The 21970-nt window shown below is 35.2% G+C and overlaps 2 protein-coding genes across 8 annotated transcripts in view; one reads left to right on the top strand and one right to left on the bottom strand.

The window, feature by feature from the left end:
- Positions 1 to 934: 934 nt before the first annotated feature.
- On the bottom strand, positions 935 to 15463 carry LOC306885583 (tRNA-dihydrouridine(47) synthase [NAD(P)(+)]-like). 4 transcript variants are annotated; one of them, XM_079442219.1, is made up of 15 exons: positions 15394 to 15463; positions 12192 to 12257; positions 11838 to 12078; positions 10672 to 11070; positions 8425 to 8499; positions 7899 to 7940; positions 7667 to 7819; positions 6533 to 6649; positions 5381 to 5446; positions 5195 to 5305; positions 4236 to 4332; positions 4092 to 4167; positions 3827 to 4015; positions 2173 to 2301; positions 935 to 1357 (listed from the first exon to the last, which is right to left on the bottom strand). In XM_079442219.1, the coding sequence occupies exons 2-15, from the start codon at positions 12239 to 12241 to the stop codon at positions 1285 to 1287; spliced, it is 1818 nt and encodes a 605-aa protein (XP_079298345.1). In that variant the 5' UTR covers positions 12242 to 12257; positions 15394 to 15463; the 3' UTR covers positions 935 to 1284. The 4 variants fall into 4 exon arrangements, with proteins under 4 accessions (XP_079298345.1, XP_079298348.1, XP_079298346.1 ...); XM_079442222.1 differs by having other exon boundaries at positions 15274 to 15457; XM_079442220.1 differs by having other exon boundaries at positions 12192 to 12254; positions 15394 to 15455.
- A 4331-nt stretch (positions 15464 to 19794) lies between these two features.
- Positions 19795 to 21970, top strand: part of LOC306885755 (A-kinase anchor protein 9-like) — a 120248-nt gene continuing 118072 nt past the window's right edge. For all 4 annotated transcript variants that reach the window (XM_079442525.1, XM_079442523.1, XM_079442524.1 and 1 more), the window contains exon 1: positions 19795 to 20035. In XM_079442525.1, coding sequence (XP_079298651.1) covers positions 19985 to 20035 — 51 coding nt within the window. In that variant the 5' untranslated portion in view covers positions 19795 to 19984. The remainder of the gene's footprint in view (positions 20036 to 21970) is intronic.

Raw genomic sequence — 21970 nt, 5'->3', positions numbered from 1 at the left:
GACTTAATATCTCGCATTTCTTAATTGCTAGAAACAAAATGGCAAGATATGCTATCTCACAATTGAGTATATATATAGCTATTCAGATTGTTTCCTTTTAATTTGAGTTGACATCTCAATTGTTTTTTTTTTTATAGGAAGAAAAAATAAAAAAGGTAATTGAGACATTTTCTCACAATTCTGAGTTTTTTTCCTTGCAGTAGCGAGTTTCTCACAATTCTATTTTTAATCCTGCCACAGATTAAAAATAAAAAAGGTAATTGCATTATTTTTTTTTTTTTAGTTTTTGTTTTCTCGCAAATTGCAAATAGAATTTCTCTAAAAAAAATTCCCACAACAGATTTAAAAACATTTATACAGATTTATTTTTTCTCATAATTTGTACTTTTTCTCACAATTGCACGTTGCAAGGAAAAGTCTGAATTATATTTTTTCTTAATTTTGTGGCAGAAACAAGCTTTCATACATTTAGATCCTCTGCTCATCAGATTTTTACTGCCTAAAATCACAGGTCAGAGGTCAAAAAAGTTCAATTTCACATTTGTGTACCTGCAGTCCTGCATTTGTGTGTGTGTGTGAATGTAAAAGAACGGAAGTGAATGGAACTGTGACACACCCCTCCTCCTCTGACAGTAGCTCCGCCCACCTGACCAACGGAGGCTGTGATTGGTGCAGCCTGAGGGTTTGTATTACAGTTTTAAGACCACTATATTCTGAGAGACGACTATGAATTTGTGAGTTTCTCAGGAGATTGTTATTCTGTGTAATCTGAATGAAATCACTGATCATTAATAATAAACTGTCAGTTAAAACGCTCTTGTTGCGTACTTCTTATATGATGCTACTGTACAAAATACCATGTCACTGTGTGTTTTCCACTAGAGCACGTGATCTCTGCAGGTCTGACGGCTGATTAAGTGTGAACTGCAGTCATTAGTGAGTATCTGACTTTATTCTCTCTCTCATAACATCAACAGTTAACATGTGCAGTCATTTCTACAGGAAGAAGCAAAGAAAACAGGTGTAATTCAGCACTGTGTGTTTAAAGACCATGATTTACAGTTCAAGTTTTATTCTGTTCATCACTTCTGCTTTAATTATAAAGCATTCTGCATTAATATCACCCACACTCGCACACACCTCTCAGTCTTGAACATCTTTAATGCACAAACTCAACCTGAATATAAACAGCTTCTCTACTTAAATCATAAAATCTTCAAACTAGATATAAATAAACGTTTGAGTAGCACTTCTGTTCAATAATCCTTGACTTTCACTCAACGGTCATTTATAAGCATTTGCTTTGTGTTTGGGCAGAAAACTGAAGTTTTTAGGCACGGGACCCAACAGCGTCTCACTGCAGATGAAACAGGAGAAAATATGACATTAATGTGTATATATAAAATAGACATTTATTATTCATTCATTAAATATAAATGATTTAAAAAGCCTTTTACTTCTCAAACAACATTATTAGAAACACACACAGTTAAACGCTTTGTGAGTGAACTTTGGCCAGAAAAACTCATTCTAATTTCTCATTTATTTCAGTCTATAAACTACTGAAACCCGTTTCTGCCAAATAAAAAATAAAAAAGGTTATTGCGACTTTTTATCTCACAATGCTGACTTTTTTTCAGTCTATAAACTACTGAAACCCGTTTCTGCCAAATAAAAAAATAAAAAAGGTTATTGCGACTTTTTATCTCACAATGCTGACTTTTTTTCTCACAATTGCGAGTTATAAAGTCCAGTTCGAAGGAGAAAGAAAAAAGACGTTCTCAGAATTGCAAGTTTATTTCCCGCACTTCAGACTTAACTCGCAATTGACTTCATTTCTCACAACAGAGAGTTTACATCTCACAATTGTGAGAAAAAGAAAAGTCAGAATTGTGAGATTAAACAGTTGCAATTACCTTTTTTATTAGATTTTTTTGGGGGCAGAAGCATAATATGAAACCAAAAATATATTAACATGTATTAGATTCAATATATGTAACTCAATTTAACAGCTGTGCAACAGAAAACACCTCACTGTAACCAAAAACGAGTCGGCCGAAGCCACAGCCTAATATTATCAAGGCTATTGATTGGATCCGTTTGCTCAATGTTTGGAGCAGCAGATCCTGGATCTCTTAATTGCTTTTGGTCATAAAGACACTGTAAACTGACCTGATTTGGATCCAGTCGTCCACGTGTTGACTGGCCATCAGAGACTCCATGTAATCTCGGCCCATGTAGAACGGCGGACGCTCGTTGATCTTCTGCGGGACACGCTCTAACAAACCCACCGGAATATACCTGAACACACAGTTAGAAATTATAAAGCACAACTAATGTACAGCACAAATAATATAAATGGTTAGAGTTTCTTAAGCCTTAAAGGGATAGTTGACCCAAAAATGAAAATTGTCATCATTTACTCACCCTCAAGTAGTTCCAAACCTGTATGAATGTCTTTGTTCTGCTGAACACAGAGGAAGATATTCTGAAGAATGTGGGAAACAGAGCAGTTCTGGGGCACCATTGACTTCCATAGTATTTTTTTTTCTACTATGGAAGTCAGTGGTGCCCCAAAACAGTCTGGTTACAAACTTTCTTCAGAATATCTTCCTTTGTGTTCAGCAGAACAAAGACATTCATACAGGTTTGGAACTACTTGAGGGTTAAAGGAATATGATGCATACTGGTAACATGATCCCATTAGTTACTGTTATTAATGCATTAACTAACAATGAGCAATATATGTTAAAGTACTTATTAATCATTGATAACATTAGTTCATAAAAATACTACTATTCATTGTTAGTTAATGTTAGCTCAGGTCCATTAAATAATAAGAGGCACAACATTTGGTTTTAATGTATAAGTAAATGTTAACATTACGATTAATATATGCTTCAGAAGTATTTTTGTCATTGTTAGATCACATAAACTAATGTAGATCAAAATATATAAAAAATAAAATAAAATTAAGCTTGCACTCATGTTGTTCCAAGCTCTGTACGACTTTCAATTCCCACAAAAAATATGCAGAAACACGAACAATATTTGAGAGCTAAGGCTGAAGTACTTTAGTTCTGTATATAAAACCATACAAATACATTAGTTCATTTAACTACGGGATCTTATTTCCGTCACAGAATAAAACATGTTTCAAAATTCTGACTTTTTTCCTTGCAGTTCTGAGAAGAAAAAATAAAAGTCAGACTTACGAGATATAAGCTCACACTTCTGAAAAGAAAGGTCTGAATTGCAACATATAAAGTCAGAAATGCATGACGCTCAAAATTGTGAGAAAATGTCAGAATAGAAAGAAAAGTCAGAATTATAAGAGAAATTGCGTGAAAAGTTAGAATTGCGAGATACAAACTCAAAATAGTCAGAAAATGTCAGAATTGCGATAAAGGAATTCAGAATTCTGAGATATAAATTCAAAATTGTGAAAATCAGAATTGCAAGAAATTCTAAATTACCAAAAAATTACTGAAAGTCAGAATTTTATGAAAGAAATTGAGAATTGTGATATAAACTCAATTCTAAGATGAAAAATCTGAATTGGGAGATACAATCTCGCAATTGTAAGAATTCCGAGAAAAGTTCTGAATTGAGAAGTTGTGATTTACTTTTCATTTTAGATTACTTTTGCATGCCATTCAAGGAAATAAGCTTCAATATTTATTGGATGCTTTTATGCAAAACAAGTTACAAACGAGTCCTTATTACAGAAAAAGAGCTGTCTGGATGTTCATCAAAAGAAGAAAGTCACACAGGTTTGGCATGACATGTCCATTTCTGTGTGAACTATCCCTTTCAAACTCATCACCTGCACAGGAAGGAGAGCCACTCCAACAGGAAGTTGCGTGTTTTCTCGACGCCCTGCATGTCGGAGCCCCAGTGCTCGAGGCCGTAGTTGGTGAAATCACGCAGGATGTCCAGACGCTCTCCAGAGGAAATGTCCCAGTGTCTGTTCTCCTTAATCTCAGTGAAGAGCCACGGCTTGATCAGCGCACCCCTGCAAACAGGAAGTGGTTCGTTCAGAACGACACAGATGATGATGATGCAGTCTAAGCAGCCGCTGCCAGACTGACCTGGCCAGCATGATCCCAGACACTCCAGTCTCTCTGGCCTTCATGGCGTCTTCATACGACAGGATATCTCCGTTACCTGTAGAGAACACAGTCACTCGTTTGCACTGGAATATCTGCATCTTCTGTCTGCGTCAGTCTATTTACCGAACAGCGGTACAGGAGCGGCGAGTTTTGAGCAGGTGTCGATATATTCCCAGTCAGCTGACTTCGTGTAACGCTGTTCACGTGATCTGCCGTGCATCTGCAGAGAAACAAACCGATACGATGAAGGTGAGTAAGTGAGGACAGGGCGTTTCTGCAAAGTCTTAATTCACGTTCACAAATTACACAAACTTAAAAGGTCTAAAATTACAGCAGAAAGTCAAGTCATGGCATTTTACATTGCAAAAAATGAATAGCTTCCTCAGTATTTTTGTTCTGTTTTCCAGAACAACTACGAGAAAAAAAAACTTAATTGTGAGACATCAACTCACAAGTGTGAGAAAACGACAAAACTGTGAGATATAAACTCAGAATTGCAAGAAAATGCCAGAATTACAAGATTTAAAAAAAAAGAAAAAAGAAAAAAAAAAAGGGAATAGCGACATATAAAGTTAAAATTGAGAGAAAAAGAAGCACAAGATAAAAAAATTTAAATTGCGAGATATAAAGTCAGAATTGCAAGAAAAAACTGGGACATTTAAAGTCAGGACTGTGTGATAAAAATGGGAACCGCAAGATACAAATTCAGAATTGCATGATATAGTCAGAATTGTGATTAAAAAATCACTTTTGTCCTTTTACTTGTCAAATAAATGTATCTTGATTTAAAAATCTAGACATTCACACTGGAAAACAAGACAAAAATACTGAGTAAAAGCATCAGTTTTTACATTCACATTTATTCATTTGGCAGATGCTTTTAAAGTTATTTCAGTATTTCATTGTCAAATGAATTACAGTATTTGAAACGCTCAAACTTTGAAGTGTTGCTAAAAGACATTTACATTTAGAGACTAAAATGACGTATTGTGTTCCCTTCAAATCTTCTTTAAGAAGGAGTTAATGTATCTTCATAAAACTGTTTTTTGAACGGACTGATCTCTTTCTGAGGTTCACCGTACCGTAATGAGCGAGACGCCCCACTTCTTCATCTCTGGGATCAGCTTGTGTGCGATGTTGCAGTTCTGCTGGACTCCGGTACGGATCTTAACCGTCAGAGGAACGTCCAGCACCTGTGAATATGACACGACGGCACCGTGAGTGACACTTCACACCGACACACGCGTTCACAGAGACGATTCACTTACAGAGTTCATTCCCCTCACGATTTGTTCAAATTTGCTGGTTCGTGTCATGAGGCCACATCCTCCACCCTGAAGACACAGAAATCCATTAATCACTGCTTAACAACGAATTAAAAATTGGTAAATCAATCAATCACTGCTTAAATAGTAATAGTAGTAGTAGTATATTTTTATTTAATGCCATGTCAGCATCTTAGGTTATTTTCATGGCAAAAACAATAAAAAAAATTTATAAAAATACAATAAAAACCAGCAAACAAACAAGTTATATTACACACGATTTTTATACATATTAACATATGATAAAAATTATAAAACTTTTTCTGCCAAAATTATACTAAATAACTCTTTAAATGAGTTGACTTCATATAAATAGTAATAAAAACAGTTCTCAAAAATATGGGTAAAACTGACCTCCATTGGTTGACATGCCACAAATCAACACTGAAATCAACCTCTACTAATAGCTTGTCTGAGACTAAAAAATATATAAAATATCAGAACATTTTTATTAGTGTTGGGTACCGTTTTTATAATACTGGTGCCAAAATCATACTTGTAAAATACCTAAACCAATACTTTAAAGCCACACAAAATAATGGTGGATGACATTAAAGAACGGCTTTTTTTGTTTGAAGGAAAAAAAACATGGATTATTATATTTCTACTTCAAATTTCTTTGGAGAGAAGTATTATTGTTTCTATTTTTAACCAAATGGGATGGATTGGCCACTATTGAGCTCTGTAAACACATTTAATGTCTGATTCATTCATACTGGACACCAGAGGGCGCCCTCGTGCAGAAACTCCACATATGCGTCACAGAAGCTATAGAATTCATGATGTTCCAGGAAAGCCCTAATATGGATAAAGGCATCCAGCTATAGCTGTAACGGAGCAAAAAGAAGATAGAAAGTTTTGAATGATGAAACAACTGTGAATATATAGCTATGGTTTATCTGTGTTCTTCAAGCCATCTCTGGTATTTTCATAATAATTAAGTATATTGATATGAAATCTGCGTTCTGATTCGGTCCGGTACATACCCAACCCTAACGTTTATACTGGAAATACAACTCATTGTCATTTTTCAAGCCCTAAAGGAATATCAAATAGCAGCTAAAAGGCTTCTCAGCCTGGTTTTCTGTAAATGACCTTCTTGTAAACGAGGTCGATGGGGCAGCCGGAGTTTATATCCACAAAATCCACATCGATGTTCTGATTGAGCAGCTCTGCACATCGGGTCATGGTGTCTGGAAAACAGCCTTCCAACTGCAACACAACCACAAATAAATACTCATTTATCATGAGTAAAAAGCATATGTAAGATGACATTTTATTTAGTGCTTTATTCATCATTATTATTATTGTTATTATTCCACAGGAACATAAGGTTAATTAATAGTGATAAAGTATCAACACGTGGACCCAGCCTAGAAACTAGGACTGATTTATAAATCTAAATAAAACCGAAATTGCAATATCTAATTAGTGTGATTATCAAATTAATAAATTGCATTTTAAACTTTCCCGTAATGAGAACAAATCAATGGCATCAAGGAGTAAATAAAAGAAAATAGAAAATAGCATAGAATTAAAAAAAATAATATCAAATCTACTTTAGATTTTAGATTTAGGATGCAAATCAATAATGCATTATTAGGAGGAGCAAATAATATTAAAAATAAATAATTGTATTTAATAAATATTAAAATATTAATAACCAGTGTTGGGGAAAGTTACTTTGAAAAGTAATGCATTACAATATTGTGTTACTCCCTAAAAAAGTAACCAATTACGTTACTTAGTTACTTTTTATGGAAAGTAATGCATTACGTTACTTTTTAAATCTGGGCAGGGCTTGATTGATTGTTTTTAATATAAAAACGTTCTATTTTTGGCAAATGTAAAAGCCCTTTCACAACAAAAGTGAAATGAATCTGAAGGAGGAGTAAATTCACGTCTGTGCAGTAGAAGGCAGAAGAAAGTTTAACACACTCGAGCAATAAAAAAAAAGAAAGAAGCATTTTGTTAATAAAATGGCATTAAATACAGAAAGGATATTTGTGTTATTTAACATTTAATTATTGCAGGTTTGCATCATATTCTGAGTTGCATTTCATGGTTTTATTCATTTTGAGGAACACTGCATCTGTTTTTTACAGAATTAATGCATGTTCTACATTTATTTTGAATAAGAATTGTTTTATTTCACAGAGAAAGAGTCAAAGATTCCCTGCGTTACAGAATCAGTTAAATCATTGTGTTAGTGTGTGTAGCGGCTCGAACCTGAACGCCGAACAGATCTTCAGAGGCGTGTCTCTTGAGCAGAGCCCATTCAGACGACTGACCCTGCAGCAGATTAGTGACCATGGCCATCTCTCCACACGTGATATCAGCTCCGAACCGCTTGCACACGCGCCGGAACGGCAGATTCCCACACTGCGCGACACACACCGGATCAGCTGCGCAAACACCATTCTTACTCACCATAAACATAAGAGTAACAGTGTGAGTTTACCGTAGTGAGAGGAGCCAGATAGAGTTTGTCTCTGAAATCCACCTGAGAGTAAAGATTCAAACACATCAGATACATTTCAGAATGAAACGCTAGTGAAGTCAAAACTGTTGTACAGTAATGCATCGAGGAGGATGGGATGCAAATAAATAATGCATTAAGGAGTAATTCATAAAAAATTAATAAATTAATTACATTTGTGATTTGCATTGTGCGATGCAAATCAATAATGCATTAATGACTAAAAGATTAAATAAATATTTGTGATATCATATTCAGTTGATTTGCATCGCGGGATGTAAATCAGTCATGCACAGAGACGTACTAAAACAAGACATTACAAAATAAAATACATTTGTGATGTCACATCCAGTTGATTTTTATTGTGGGATGCAAAACAATAATGCATTGAGTAAAAAAAAAAAAAATACATTTGTGATATCACAAAACAGCAGTGCATTGAGGAATATTAAATTAAATAAATAAGAAATGAAATAAAATAGTATAAGTAGTGTTATTGCAGACACACTTGTTTCTTTTCACATGGTCGCAGTTTGATGATGTCGGCGTCTGTAATCGGCCCCACCGTCTTCACAGGAGGATCCTGCAATTCAGATCATATTTACAATATTTCATAATCTTCAATGTCTGTTCTGAGAAAACCTGAGTCTGTGTGATGGACTGAAAACCTTAAAGAAACTCAGTTTCAGAGGTGAAGTGATTCTAAAGACATGCTTTCCTTCACATCGGCTTGCTTTCTGATCTAATAAATCAGTGTATGTCATGAATATTGTTGGCTCTGAGATAAACTGCTTTTGTTCCTCTTTGTAACTGCATTTACAGTCAAGCCAGAATGTATTCAGACACCTTCAATGTTTTTCACATTATATCACAGTTTATTCTCTATAGTTTAGAAAATGGGAATAAAATATGACTGTGTCAGAACAAATTGATCTTGATAATGTCAGATAACTGAGAGAAAGGTATGTAATGAATTCGGCTGAATAGCTGTCAGAGGTTAAATTTAAGAACACCATTAGATAAAACCAATTTAGCTCAACCAATCACCAAGCAATGCTTCATTTAGTTCAGTCTGTGGTGGAAAAACATCACATTAGCAATTAAAGAAAAACACTTCAGCAAAACATGCTCAGCTCAAAGTGTCTGAATCATTTTTGATCCCAATTTTACTGGAAGTCCACCGTATGAAGAATTTTTGGGTATAATGCGTCACGGTTTACTTTATTTTGCTCTCCTCACTTACAGAAATGAACGATAGTTTCCTGCAGCCACTAGTAAAAAAATATCAAGAATTATATCTGGTGTCTGAATCATTTTTGGTTTAACTGCAATTACGAATAGAGTCACTTTAGATGTGATGTTGAGAAATGTGTGACCCTGCAGCACAAAAGCAGTCTTAAGTCGCTGGGGTATATTTGTAGCAATACCCAGGTCAAAATTATACATTTTTCTTTTATGACAAAAATCATTAGGATATTAACCTGTTAACTGTCGGTTCCACTTTTTTAGTATAGGCCTGAAAATGACATTTCCAACTTAAATTGTTATAGATTTTGAATGATACTTAAGCTTGGTCTCTTTTTAAAGAAGACACTTAGCAGATTATTGTAGAGGTGAAAGTTATAAAAAGTATATTACAAAAAAGTTATGGAAGTTTTAGTTTATGGAAATATAAAATGTAAAAATTAAAATATTTATATTTTATATAAAATATATATTTTACAAAACATGTTTTACTCTAAAACTGCTAGAAAATCAAAAATCTAAATCTGAAGAAGTTGTGTTCCAAATTTGAGGTTGATATCTCAAAAAATGGCCGTAGTACCAAGCTTTTCCACTAGATGACCATCAAACTCCATTAGTAACCATATAAGAGCGGCCCCATTTCCATATATGGTTCGAGTGATCTGAAACATGTTTTTCCTTACTTTTCTCAATATTTATGACGTAGACATCACATTCAGAAGTATTAAGGGTAGTATGGCAGTATTTGATTTCAATTAACCTCTAAAAAACACATAAAAGACATGCAACAAGAACCCTGGACGTACATTATAGTTCATGCTGCATCACAAATTGAGAACCGATTGTTTTTTCTTTATATTCAAAACACTTTTAGACCTTTTTTTCTCAAAAAATAGAATGAATGTTATCTTTGGAACACTTGACATGAACATGAATGGCTGATTTTTCATGATTTTATAAATGTATCACTATTTCAAAGTAAAGGTCAGTTCTCGCTCTCCGAGTCTGATAAGTACTCTTCTTACAAATTAATAAATTACGGTTGCTCTGTAAAATACTTAAAAAATCAGTCACCGAATATGAAAACTAGAGTCTTTAAGCTTTCAAACGATATATAGTTTGTCAAGATTGCTTTAGGTTCAGACTAAGATATTACTGTTTAAATCATGTCATGACAAGTGGGCAGTTAACAGGTTAAGTAAAGATCATGTTCCATGAAGATATTTAGTAAATCTCCTACCGTAAATATATCAAAACTTCATTTTTGATTAGTAATATGCATTGCTAAGAACTTCATTTGAACAACTTTAAAGGAGATTTTCTCAATATTTAGATTTTTTTGCTCCCTCAGATTCCAGATTTTCTAATATTGTCCTATCATAACAAACCATACATCAATAGAAAGATGATTTATTCAGATTTCAGATGATGCATAAATCTCAATTTTAAGAACTGACCCTTCTGACTGGTTTTGTGCTCCAGGGTCACATATGTTAATCAGTGTAAGTACCTTTGTCTCTGGTCCATTAGCAGTGTCTCCTGCTCCGCTCTGGTTCTCGGCGTGACTCTCATCTGCTTTCTTCCCGCGGCTGACGGTCTTCAGATACGCCTCGGCTCCGGGGAATCTCTCCTGCTTCTTCCGCAGGCGTCTCTGCAGCTCTTTGTCCAGCAGGTTTCTGACGGTGTTTCGTCCAGCCCAGTGTCTGCACAGATCCTCGTTCTTCAGGTTCTTCAGCTCCGGACTCGTGTGCGCTTTAGCGAACCTGCAGGTGACGCCGTACTGACACCTGCCGAAGGTGTTGAACAGGTAGCACTGATCGCCCAGATCCACCGCTTTAGTGGACATGTACTCGCTCACGTCGTGCAGGAAGCGGCACTTATCTCCGTAGAAGCATTTCGAGTCTCGCTCCTGGAACAGATGCGGATCACACACACATGTAAATATGTATATATACACATACATACATACATAAACATATATAGATATATACATAAACATATATATATGTATATACTGTACATATACATGTAAATTGTATATATTTACGTATACATATACACACACGTATATATGTGTGTGTATATGTATAAATATATATGTGTGTGTGTGTGTGTGTGTATATGTTTATTTTAAATATATATAAATAAATATTTTTATTATTATTTTGAATAATTAAATTAATATCAATAATACATCTAAAAGTACAGAATCATGAGCAAAAAAAAATTACTTCTCAGAAAATAAATATTTTCCACATATACTGTGTAAATAAACTGAGTAAATAAAAAAAATGATAATAATAAATAACTTTAACAATAAATAAATGTAACTTAATAAAAATTAAATATTTTCCAAAAAATAATTAGACATATAATTAACTACACAAACATATGATGAAAATAAAAACTACTATAAAACAAATAAATTTAACCTATTAGAAACTAAATATTTTCCAAATATTTAGACATATACTGTGTAAATAAAATAAATTAATAAACATTAAACTAAATTAAAAATATATTAAAATAAATAAAAACAGATAAATATAATAAATATTTTGAGTAATATTTAGACATAATGTATAATATATATATATATATATATATATATATGTAAATGCATATAATACTTCCATATATTGAAGCATCATTATTATGAGGATATGACGTCCGCACCTGAACGATGGAGGGACAGAGTCGTCTGTCTTCATAGCTCTGAGGTTTCACGTGAGGTCTGGATTTATTCTGTCCTCTCATCTTCTTCTTGTCTCTCTTGTCTCCATCGCTGTCCAGCCGGACCCTCTTCTGCTCTGGTTCCTCTGACGGTTCCTCTGAGTCTGCGTCTGGTTCATCTCTGCTCTGACGCGGCCGACCCGACGCAAGAAACTCATGGAACTTCTCTTTAGTGGTGAGGAACCTGGTGAAACACAGACATACATCAGATACAGTGATCAGCAAATCTGCTGTTACCAAGAGTTGAGCTGGTGTGATCATTATCATCACAATCAGAGTATAAATACATGAACATACTGCTCTTTAATAGCAGCAGTGCCTTTCTCCAGCTCCACAGCCGACTCCATCCTCAACACAAACCTGCTGGACAAACCAGAAAAAGTCATTAAGTTAAGTTAAGTCGTGACGTATTGTCAAGTATGGTGACCCATACTCGAAATTGGTGCTCTGCGTTTAACCCATCCAAGTGCACACACACAGCAGTGAATAGTGAACAAATGCACACACACACACCGTGAACACACACCCGGAGCAGTGGGCAGCATTTATGCTGCGGCGCCCGGGGAGCAGTTGGGGGTTCGGTGCCTTGCTCAAGGGCACCTCAGTCGTGGTATTGAGGGTGGAGAGAGCGCTGTACATTCACTCCCCCCACCTACAATCCCTGCCGGCCGGGGACTCGAACCCGCAACCTTTCGATTACGAGTCCGACTCTCTAACCATTAGGCCACGACTTCCCCCAAAAACAGACGGCTGCTGGTCAAAATGTGTGCTCATGTTGCTTAAAACAGGATGTTCTTGTGAAATGCAAGAGCTGATTATGTTCTGAGTGACATAATGGCATAACCATGAGCTAATTAACATATAATTGTTAATTAGCTTAATTAGTTAATTGTTAATTAGCAGCTGGCCCCCATCTTCACACAGATCTTCAATAGATCACTGGAGCTGTGTGAAGTCCCCTCATGCTTCAAACGCTCCACCATCATCCCCGTCCCAAAGAAACACAAAATTACTGGACTAAATGACTACAGACCTGTGGCACTAACGTCTGTAGCCATGAAATCATTCGAAAGACTGGTTCTGGCTCATCTGAAGGACATCACTGGTCCCTTACTGGACCCCCTGCAGTTTGCCTACAGAGCAAACAGGTCTGTGGATGATGCAGTCAACATGGGACTGCACTTCATCCTGCAGCATCTGGACAGACCAGGGACTTATGTGAGGATCCTGTTTGTGGACTTCAGCTCTGCTTTTAACACCATTATAAACTAACTCAGCTCTCCGTCCCCACCTCCGTCTGCCAGTGGATCAACAGCTTCCTGACAGACAGACAGCAGTTAGTAAAGCTTGGCAAATTCACATCCAGCACTCGTACCATCAGCACTGGAGCTCCTCAGGGCTGCGTTCTCTCCCCACTGCTCTTCTCCCTCTACACCAACGACTGCACATCTAAAGACCCCTCTGTCAAGCTCCTGAAGTTCGCAGACGACACCACACTGATCGGCCTCATCCAGGACGGTGATGAGTCTGCTTACAGACAGGAGGTTAAGGAGCTGGCTGTCTGGTGCAATCTTAACAACCTGGAGCTTAACACACTCAAAACTGTGAAGATGATCGTGGACTTCAGGAGAAACCCCCCTGCTCTCCCCCCACTCACCATCATGAACAGCACTGTGACTGCAGTGGAGTCATTCAGATTCCTGGGCACCACCATCTCTCAGGACCTGAAGTGGGATATTCACATTGACTCCATTGTCAGGAAGGCCCAGCAGAGGTTGTACTTTCTTCGCCAGCTGAGGAAGTTCAACCTGCCACAGGACTTACTGAAACAGTTCTACTCCGCCATCATTGAATCCATCCTCTGCACCTCAATAACTGTCTGGTTCAGCTCAGCTACCAAATCTGACCTCAGAAGACTACGGAGGGTAGTCCGGACTGCTGAGCGAATCATTGGTACAACCCTCCCCACTCTCCAAGAACTGTACTTATCCAGAGTGAGCAAAAGGGCTGGTAAAATCACTCTGGACCCCTCACATCCAGCACACTCCCTCTTTGAACTGTTACCGTCTGGTCAACACTACAGAGCTCTGAGCACCAGAACGACCAGACACAGGAACAGTTTCTTCCCTCAGGCAATCCATCTCATGAACACTCAATAATAAACGTAAAACACACAACTAATACATTATCCATTCACCACACTCACTTATTTTATTTTCTCATTTCTAATTTGCACATACTTGACCTGTACATACATAGTCGCCTATATTATATATTATATATTGTGTATTTCTTATTTTTTTTTGCTGCTTGTACATTGGTCATTGGCTATTTCCTGTTATTTTGTTTCATTACCTGTGTCCTGTCCTGTTACTGTCTTTCTATTGCACTGTGGAGCTTCTGTCACTACAACAAATTCCTTGTATGTGTAAACATACTTGGCCAATAAAGCTCATTCTGATTCTGATTCTGATAAACACCAATATTTACACATTAACAACTCTTCAGTTCTCAGTTTATGCCCATTCCACGTGTTATGAAGAGGCTGCGGTATCATAATGACACAGGGCTCTAAAGTTTAGAGAAAAACTGTGTGAAAAAATATTAAATATGTAATTAAATAAAAAAAAAATAAAAAAAAAAAATTTATTTTTAAGATTAATGAATACAATTTGATTAAATTAATAAATGTGTTTAAAATGAATGAACAATAATTTGATTGAAATAAAAATAGATAAAATAATAAATTAAAATAGATTTAGAATTAAAAGATAAAAAATCTATTAAAATATTTAAACTAAATAAAAATTATTAAAATAAATTTAAACTAATACAATTTTAATAAAATAAATTAATGAATGAAAATTAGATTAGAATAAAAATAGATTAAATTAAAATATAAAAGTAATAAATAAATTAAATGCATAAAAATAAATGAGAATATATATTTTTTTTAAGTTGTTTTTTTCTTTCTTTCTTTATATATTTGAATGCATAAGTGTTTTCTTTTTCCTAATCTGAATTAATGTGTTATATATAGATGTGTATATCTATATTATTTGTATTATATTACAATATTTGCCTTTGTCTGACCCAAGATGAACCAAATAATAAATAAATGAGAACATAAACCAATAACACATCTAACTGTGCAATATTATAATGTGTAGGAAATGTAACTGTAGCTATATTTGCCAATTAATATTTAGACAAATACTGAGAGAAAGAACTTTATAAATGAATGGGGTCCCTCACACGAGGATCATATTTTAGCACCTAGACGATTGTAAACAAGTGTCATAATACATTATTTACAGTTTCATAGTGAGAATGATTATTACTAAATAATTAGGTTAAAAAAACCTTGCAAGTCACTAACATTATAGCTGGCCTTCAGATGATGAATCTAGATTACATGCAGAATCATGTGTCTGATGAAACACCGATCCTACAGCAGCTCTGCGATCATATCCGATCATATTTATCGATCATCACTCACCTGCCAGAGAAGTTTCTCTCTGCACATGCGATCTGCAGCCGCGTCCGACCGGAAACACGAGCACAAGCAGCGCAGTTCCGCTTCCGCTCGAAGCTCACTGGTGACGCCTGCTGGTCAAAACTGCGCAACTGCTATAAAAGCTCAGGCTGAAACATATGGAAGCATATGTGTGGCAAAATTCAATTTGCAATGTAATATGCAAAATGCAATGTATTTCTGTATTTAAATGTACATATTCCCATACATATGTGCAACACTGGCGGGAACAGGTTTCAATGGTAAGCATCGTGTCTACAGACAGTCTGATAATCACAACATTTTATCTCACAATTCTTACTTTTTTGTATCTTACACTTCTGACTTAATTCTCCATTTTTCTCTCTATTCTGACTTCTTTCTCTGAATTCGTCTTTATCTCACAATTCTGAGTTTTTTCTACAAATTCTGACTTTGTTTCACAATTCTGACTTTTCGCTCTGAATTCTGAATTTAGGCCTAAATCTGTTTATTTATTATTATTATTATTATTTTCCCTGCCTGGAATTTTGTTTATATCTTACGACGGCGTTTTAAATAAATTAAGTAAGATTAAAGTCGTAATATTTCGAGTATAAAGTCGAAATACTACAAGAATATTTCGACTTTATTATTGATATATCTCGACTTTAATCTCGTAATCTTAGATATTTTTAATTTTTTAAAGTGGAACTAAAACGGCGTCGTAATATATAAAAAAATAATTCTAATTAGATTTACATATTTGAATATTTTTGCATAAATGTCTTGATTGGAGTTTGTTTATTAAAACTATAGTGGTGTTTGTTGATAAACCTGTATTTGTTTGATGTATTTTGTGATTGGTGGATGATATATTATCATTGGTTGTTTGTAAGATTGAATATTGTCCTTGTTTGTTTTATAGGATCCTATGTACACCTGCAGCCTTTTAGCCCTGATGAAGGCTTGTGCGCCGAAATGCGTAACTTGGCAAAATAAAATTCCTTTTTTAATTCCATCCTTTGTCCTTGACGTCACAAGTGTTGTTTTTTTGTTGATAGTGTGAAGTTGCACCAGAACAATCATCTCGTAATTCCCACTTTTTTTCTCATAACTGTGATGAAAAATGCCTGTAATGAGAGATAAAATGTCACTTTTGTTATTTTGTTTATCCCGTGGCAGAAACAAGCTTCTGGCTTTGATTAGATGTTCTGACTTTGGTTAATTTACTGTGCAAAAGCCAGAAATATGTAAGTGGGGCTGAATGAACAAGCGCCCTGAATTAGCTGCGGTTTCATCTGTGTCTGATGATCTCATATATCGAGTGATTTTAATACAAAGAGCCGTTCTCCTCGTTTGCAGGCTGAGGATGCCAGATGTCTGAAACACTTGAGATGGTCGAGGAGCGCAGGGTCCTCCATTCAATCAGCAGCCCCTGTCTCATGCATATTTCATACAGGTCCAGATCCCTTTCATTACTGAAATGAGCCTCAGTGTGACTGATAGCATGTACGACCTTCGCCGATACTGTAATTCAAATGTTTAATTAGGACAAACTCTTTTATTCACACAGGTTCGGCTCCTGCTAGTAAGACAAATGGAAGAAATCACAAATGAGATCAAATGCTTATTTCTACTTGAGAATTTCAGAGTTTTTATTTCAAGAAAACATAACTTACACATACACTATAGATCCTGTTATCTAGTTATGATTCAGGGTTGATCTGGTGAAATCATTCAGAAGCTCTAATCAGATAAATGTTTCCTCTCATGCAGCAAAACCCATCTATAATCAATAACATAATGATTGGGTTCATGCTGGGACTGACAATAAAAAAAGCTTTTTTTAAAGATGTAACTCAAACAAAGATTATTGGAGTATGTTTTACAAGAAGATACTATTTCTGTCTTTCAAAATTCTGTTTAATTCAACATGTTACTTTCCATTTCTTTGCTTTTAATTGTGGACACGACAAGCAATTTGTAAGTGAAAATTGTTTGTGCACTCATTTCATTTTCACTCAATAATCCTTGTTTTATTTATAGCTTCCAAAACAATCACGCCAAATTTCAGCGTATATAATATGATTAATTTACATGGAACATACAGTAAATATGGGAAAAGGGCTGAACTTTTAAGGAATGATATTTAGAATTAAGTAATCAAATATGAAGTTAAAAGAAATTCATAAAGACTGTAAATAAATGTATGCTTTATAAAAAGGTTATTGGTTGTGTCTATGTGATCAGACGCCCAATGACAAATATATAAAACACTCAATTTAAAAATTGCATTTAAAATGATCTTAAATATTAGATACTGAATAATAATATGTGTTTATGTCAATTTAAAAAAGCTCATTATTTATTTATGAATTCATGGATAATCTGTTTTTGTTAGTATCATTCTTATTTCTCCATATTTAACAGCTGTTGGTTCATAAGAAAAATCTGTATTTCTGTATTTATTTTTTTAACAGCTATTTATTTATTTGTAAACTTAAAGGAAAAGTACTTTTTTGCCAGTAAGTAATAATTTTTTGTAAAAAACAGCTCCATAAACTACGACATGGAGAAGTTTACTTCTGATGTTTCCTCAAGCGCTCAACAGAACTCTATTCTACTCTATTCTCTTCTGTAGAGCGTCACTGAGTTAGTTTGGTGTCTCAGCAGGTGTTTGAGTTTCTGAACCTGATCCTGTGCTGCTCTCACATTAATAATTCACAGGCCAAACATTCAGTGCTCCTGGATCTCTGAGCGTCAGAACCCAACGAGTTCACAGGTGAGACCTAAAGCTGCAGCGGAAAGTGAAGGATGTCCAAGAGAAGATGGGTGGAATTCAAGATCTGTCAAACCATCAGCTGTTCAGCTCCGGTCAGCCGCAGGAATAGACCTCCATCTCCTGCTTCTGCTGCAGGTACGGCCGATATCTCACACAAACTCCCTTCAGACGAGCAGAACGCCTCGGAGAGACTCAGACTCTCAAACCTTCCTCTAAAACATTGATTCAGAGTTATCTGCTCTTTAATAATGTTCTCAAAACATTAGCTAAAAAACATTATTTATACATCATTCATGGAACATCATCATTCAGAGTCATCTAATGTTCTCAAAACATGACTAAAAACATTATTTATACATCATTCATGGAACATTTTTTCTGAAAAACTTTCATTCAGAGTCATCTAATGTTCTCAAAACATGACTAAAAACATTATTTAGGCTATACATCATTCATGTAATGTTTTTTTAATGTTTGTCTAATGTTACTTGTTTCAAAATGTTTAGAGAACATTCAAAAGTAACATTCCCATAATGTTTGTAAAGTGATCAAATGTAACATTCATTTAACCAAAAAACATCTTAAAAATATAAAAAAGCTGGGCATTTTGATATTTTAGAGAACATTCAGAAATAACGCTTTCATTACTAAGAATCATATAGCAAAACATTCTTTGAATATATTTTAGTTAGCTGTCTTGTCTTTATGAATGTTCTCAAAACGTTAGCACAAAAACATGATTTATACATCCTTCATGGAACTGTTTTTTTTTCTGAAACTTTTTAGTTGGATGTTCATGTAACATTAAAAAAAAACGTTTAAAAGTTACATGTTTACATTATAAGTTTATAAAAAAACGTTTATAAAATCATTTCAAACCTGAACAATTTGATAATTCATAGAAATAACATCGTCATAAAAAAGTTATGAATAAATGTTCATAGTATCGTCTTCCTGTAACGTGTTATAATGTTACCACAAAAACTCTATTTATATATTTGCATACCTTTGATTTGAACGTTCCTCTAACATTCTATAAATGTTACTAATTTTCCAGAATATTCAGAGAATATTAACGTTTCAATAGTGTTTGCTAAAGAATAACAAGGAATGTTCTCTTAAAGTTCAAGTAACCAAGAAAAATGCTTTAAAATATTTAAAAACCTGGAAGTTTTGAACGTTTAGAGACTATTCAGAAATAACGCTTTCATAATGTAAAAGAAACGTTAGAAAAACATATTTTGTTGGCTCAATTTCTTAAAAAAAAAAACAAACATAGGTTATAATAAAGATGTGATTATCGTGTTTAAAAGACATAGAGACCTCTTACTGTGTCTTTAATTATATATTTAATAAGATATGTGCCACTGGACCACTTCTGACAATATAATCTGACATCACAGCAACACCGGCCGATATATGCAGAATTCAGTTCAGTATAATATGGGTCATAAATACAGGACGACATACAAAAATGTCAATCATATAGCTAATAAACAATTATCAATCATTTGTATTTGCTTGCTGCACATATAACAGTAACTGATATTGTTTGCACAGCCGATATTTGCGGCGTCAGGCTTTAAAGCGGCCGCGTGCGCCGTGACGTCACCGCGCCGCCAGGCTGTGTTTACGTGGAGAAACATGGCGGCGACGGTGACAGCAAAGCCCGAGTAAAACACTGAAGAAATCCCAAAGATTTACCGTCTGAGCCGAAGCGGACGCACATGTCAGCGCGCCGCGTGTAACGCCAGGCGTGCGGCGCTTTTCTGACGCGCGTCTGTCCGTGTTTAAGCCGCAGGAACCGCAGAGATGATGGAAGACGAGGAGCGACAGAGGAAACTACAGGCCGGCAAAGCCAAGGTGAGATTTACCTCATCTTTACCTCATCTTTACCTGTCTGCTGACGTTCACCTCAGAATATGCCTCTCGCCTGAGATTTACCTCAGCTTGCTGGAGTTTACCTCAGAATTTACCGCTCATCTGAGACTGCTGTCATTACCTCACTGGCATCTGAGTTTACCTTAGCTTTACCTCAATTCTGTCATTTATCTCAAAAAACGACTGACACTTGTGATTTCACTCACATTTAGCTCATATTCACCTCAATTTTACCCCTCATTTACCTCAGAAAATTACTGACATCTGTCATTTCACCCACAGTTGACTTATATTTATCTCCTTTTTACCTCTATTTTACATCACTGCTGTCATTTACCTCAGAGAACCACTTACATCTGTGGTTTAACACGCATTTACCTCATATTTACCTCACTGTTGTAATTTACCTCACTGGCATCTGTGATTTCACTCAAATTTATATCCTATTTACCTAACATTTAGCTTAGAAAATAACTGAGATATGAGTCAAACATGAGTTAAATCACGTATCTCGGGTATTTTCTAATGTAAATGTAGGTAAATATGAGGCAAATGTGAGCTAAATGACGTTTACCTCTCACATGTACATTAGAAAATAAGTGATACCTGTGATTTAACACACATTTGCCTCATTTACCTCAATTTTACCTCACATTTACCTCAGAAAGTAAGTGACATCTGTGAATTCCCTCACAGTTGCCTTATATTTGTCTCATACAAAGCGTAGTACTGTAGTACATCACTGATGTCATTTACATCAAATAACCTCTTACATCTGTGATTTAACTCACATTAGCCTCATGTTTACCACAGATAATAACTGACATTTGTGGTTTTATTCATATTTATCTCTATTTTACCTCACTGCTGTAATTTACCTCACTGATATCTGTGATTTCACTCACATTTGCCTCATATTTACCTCTATTTTACCTCACAGCTGTTATTTACCTCAGAATATAGCTCACGTGTAAAATTAACCTTGGTTTTTACTATCATTTGCAACATATTTACCTTAAATCTGTTGATTTCAATGCTCTCATTTACCTCAGAATGACATTTTTCTGAGGTTTACCCTAAATTTACCTTCCTTTCTTCTGATATTTACCTCGATTTCATTTCACTGCTGTCATTTACCTCAGTATATAATGGAAATCTATAATTTAACTCTCATTTGCCTTGTATTTACCTCTATACCTCACATTTACCTTAGAGAAAATCTTGCATCTTGCATCTTATCTCCATTTTGCCTCATATTTACCTCTATTTTAACTCATGGCTGTCATTTACCTCATAATTTCTGAGATTTACCCCAGAATTTACTGACTCATATTTACAAATTTACCTTAAATTGACTTCAGCGCTGTCATTTATCTGAGGATAACCTTAAATTTACCTTCCTTTCTTCTGACATTTACCTCATGTTTACCTCTTTGTAAATCATAGAGAATTACTTCACATTTACTTTAGAGTAAAACTCTCTGTTTATGAGTTTTTGTGATGTTTGTTTTGAGTGTGTATGCATGTCATGCTCTTTCTGTGCCTCTCTTGTATATTAATATATGAATCCACCTGATATATGGACAGATAAGACTGTGTCACTGTGAATCTGACTGCTCTTACAGGTTGTTTAGTGCTGTTGAATGTAAGGACAGTCTGAGAACATGTGGATTGGCTTGTGAGACTGGATTTTCTAGCCATTGCTACACCGGATTGATCCCATGCCTCACATTTCTGCATATGAACAGATCTCTCTGCAGACTTTAGGTCACTATAACCTGCTGGAGCATGTCGAGAGCACAGAGACTGACTCGTGATGTTAATGAAACAATACGATAGCTGTAGTCAAGGCTGAAGTATGTTATTAGGCACAACATGCACTGCAGCAGCTGCTTTTTATCAGTCAGTTTGCATTAT

The sequence above is a fragment of the Barbus barbus genome (assembly GCF_936440315.1).
Source record: "Barbus barbus genome assembly, chromosome: 19".
In the NCBI taxonomy this organism is placed as follows: domain Eukaryota; kingdom Metazoa; phylum Chordata; class Actinopteri; order Cypriniformes; family Cyprinidae; genus Barbus; species Barbus barbus.
The sequence above is the reverse complement of the archived record's forward strand: the minus strand, read 5'-3'. Positions and strand labels throughout refer to the sequence as shown.

What these genes read in the sequence shown, in the direction of transcription:
- LOC306885583 (XM_079442221.1), bottom strand. An exon ending in CTAATGGACCAGAGACAAAG is followed by an intron (nt 8,500 to 10,671) that starts GTACTTACACTG and finishes TCTGAATTGCAG; the next exon opens with GATCCTCCTGTGAAGACGGT. An exon ending in AAGATCTGTTCGGCGTTCAG is followed by an intron (nt 6,650 to 7,666) that starts GTTCGAGCCGCT and finishes GTTGTGTTGCAG; the next exon opens with TTGGAAGGCTGTTTTCCAGA.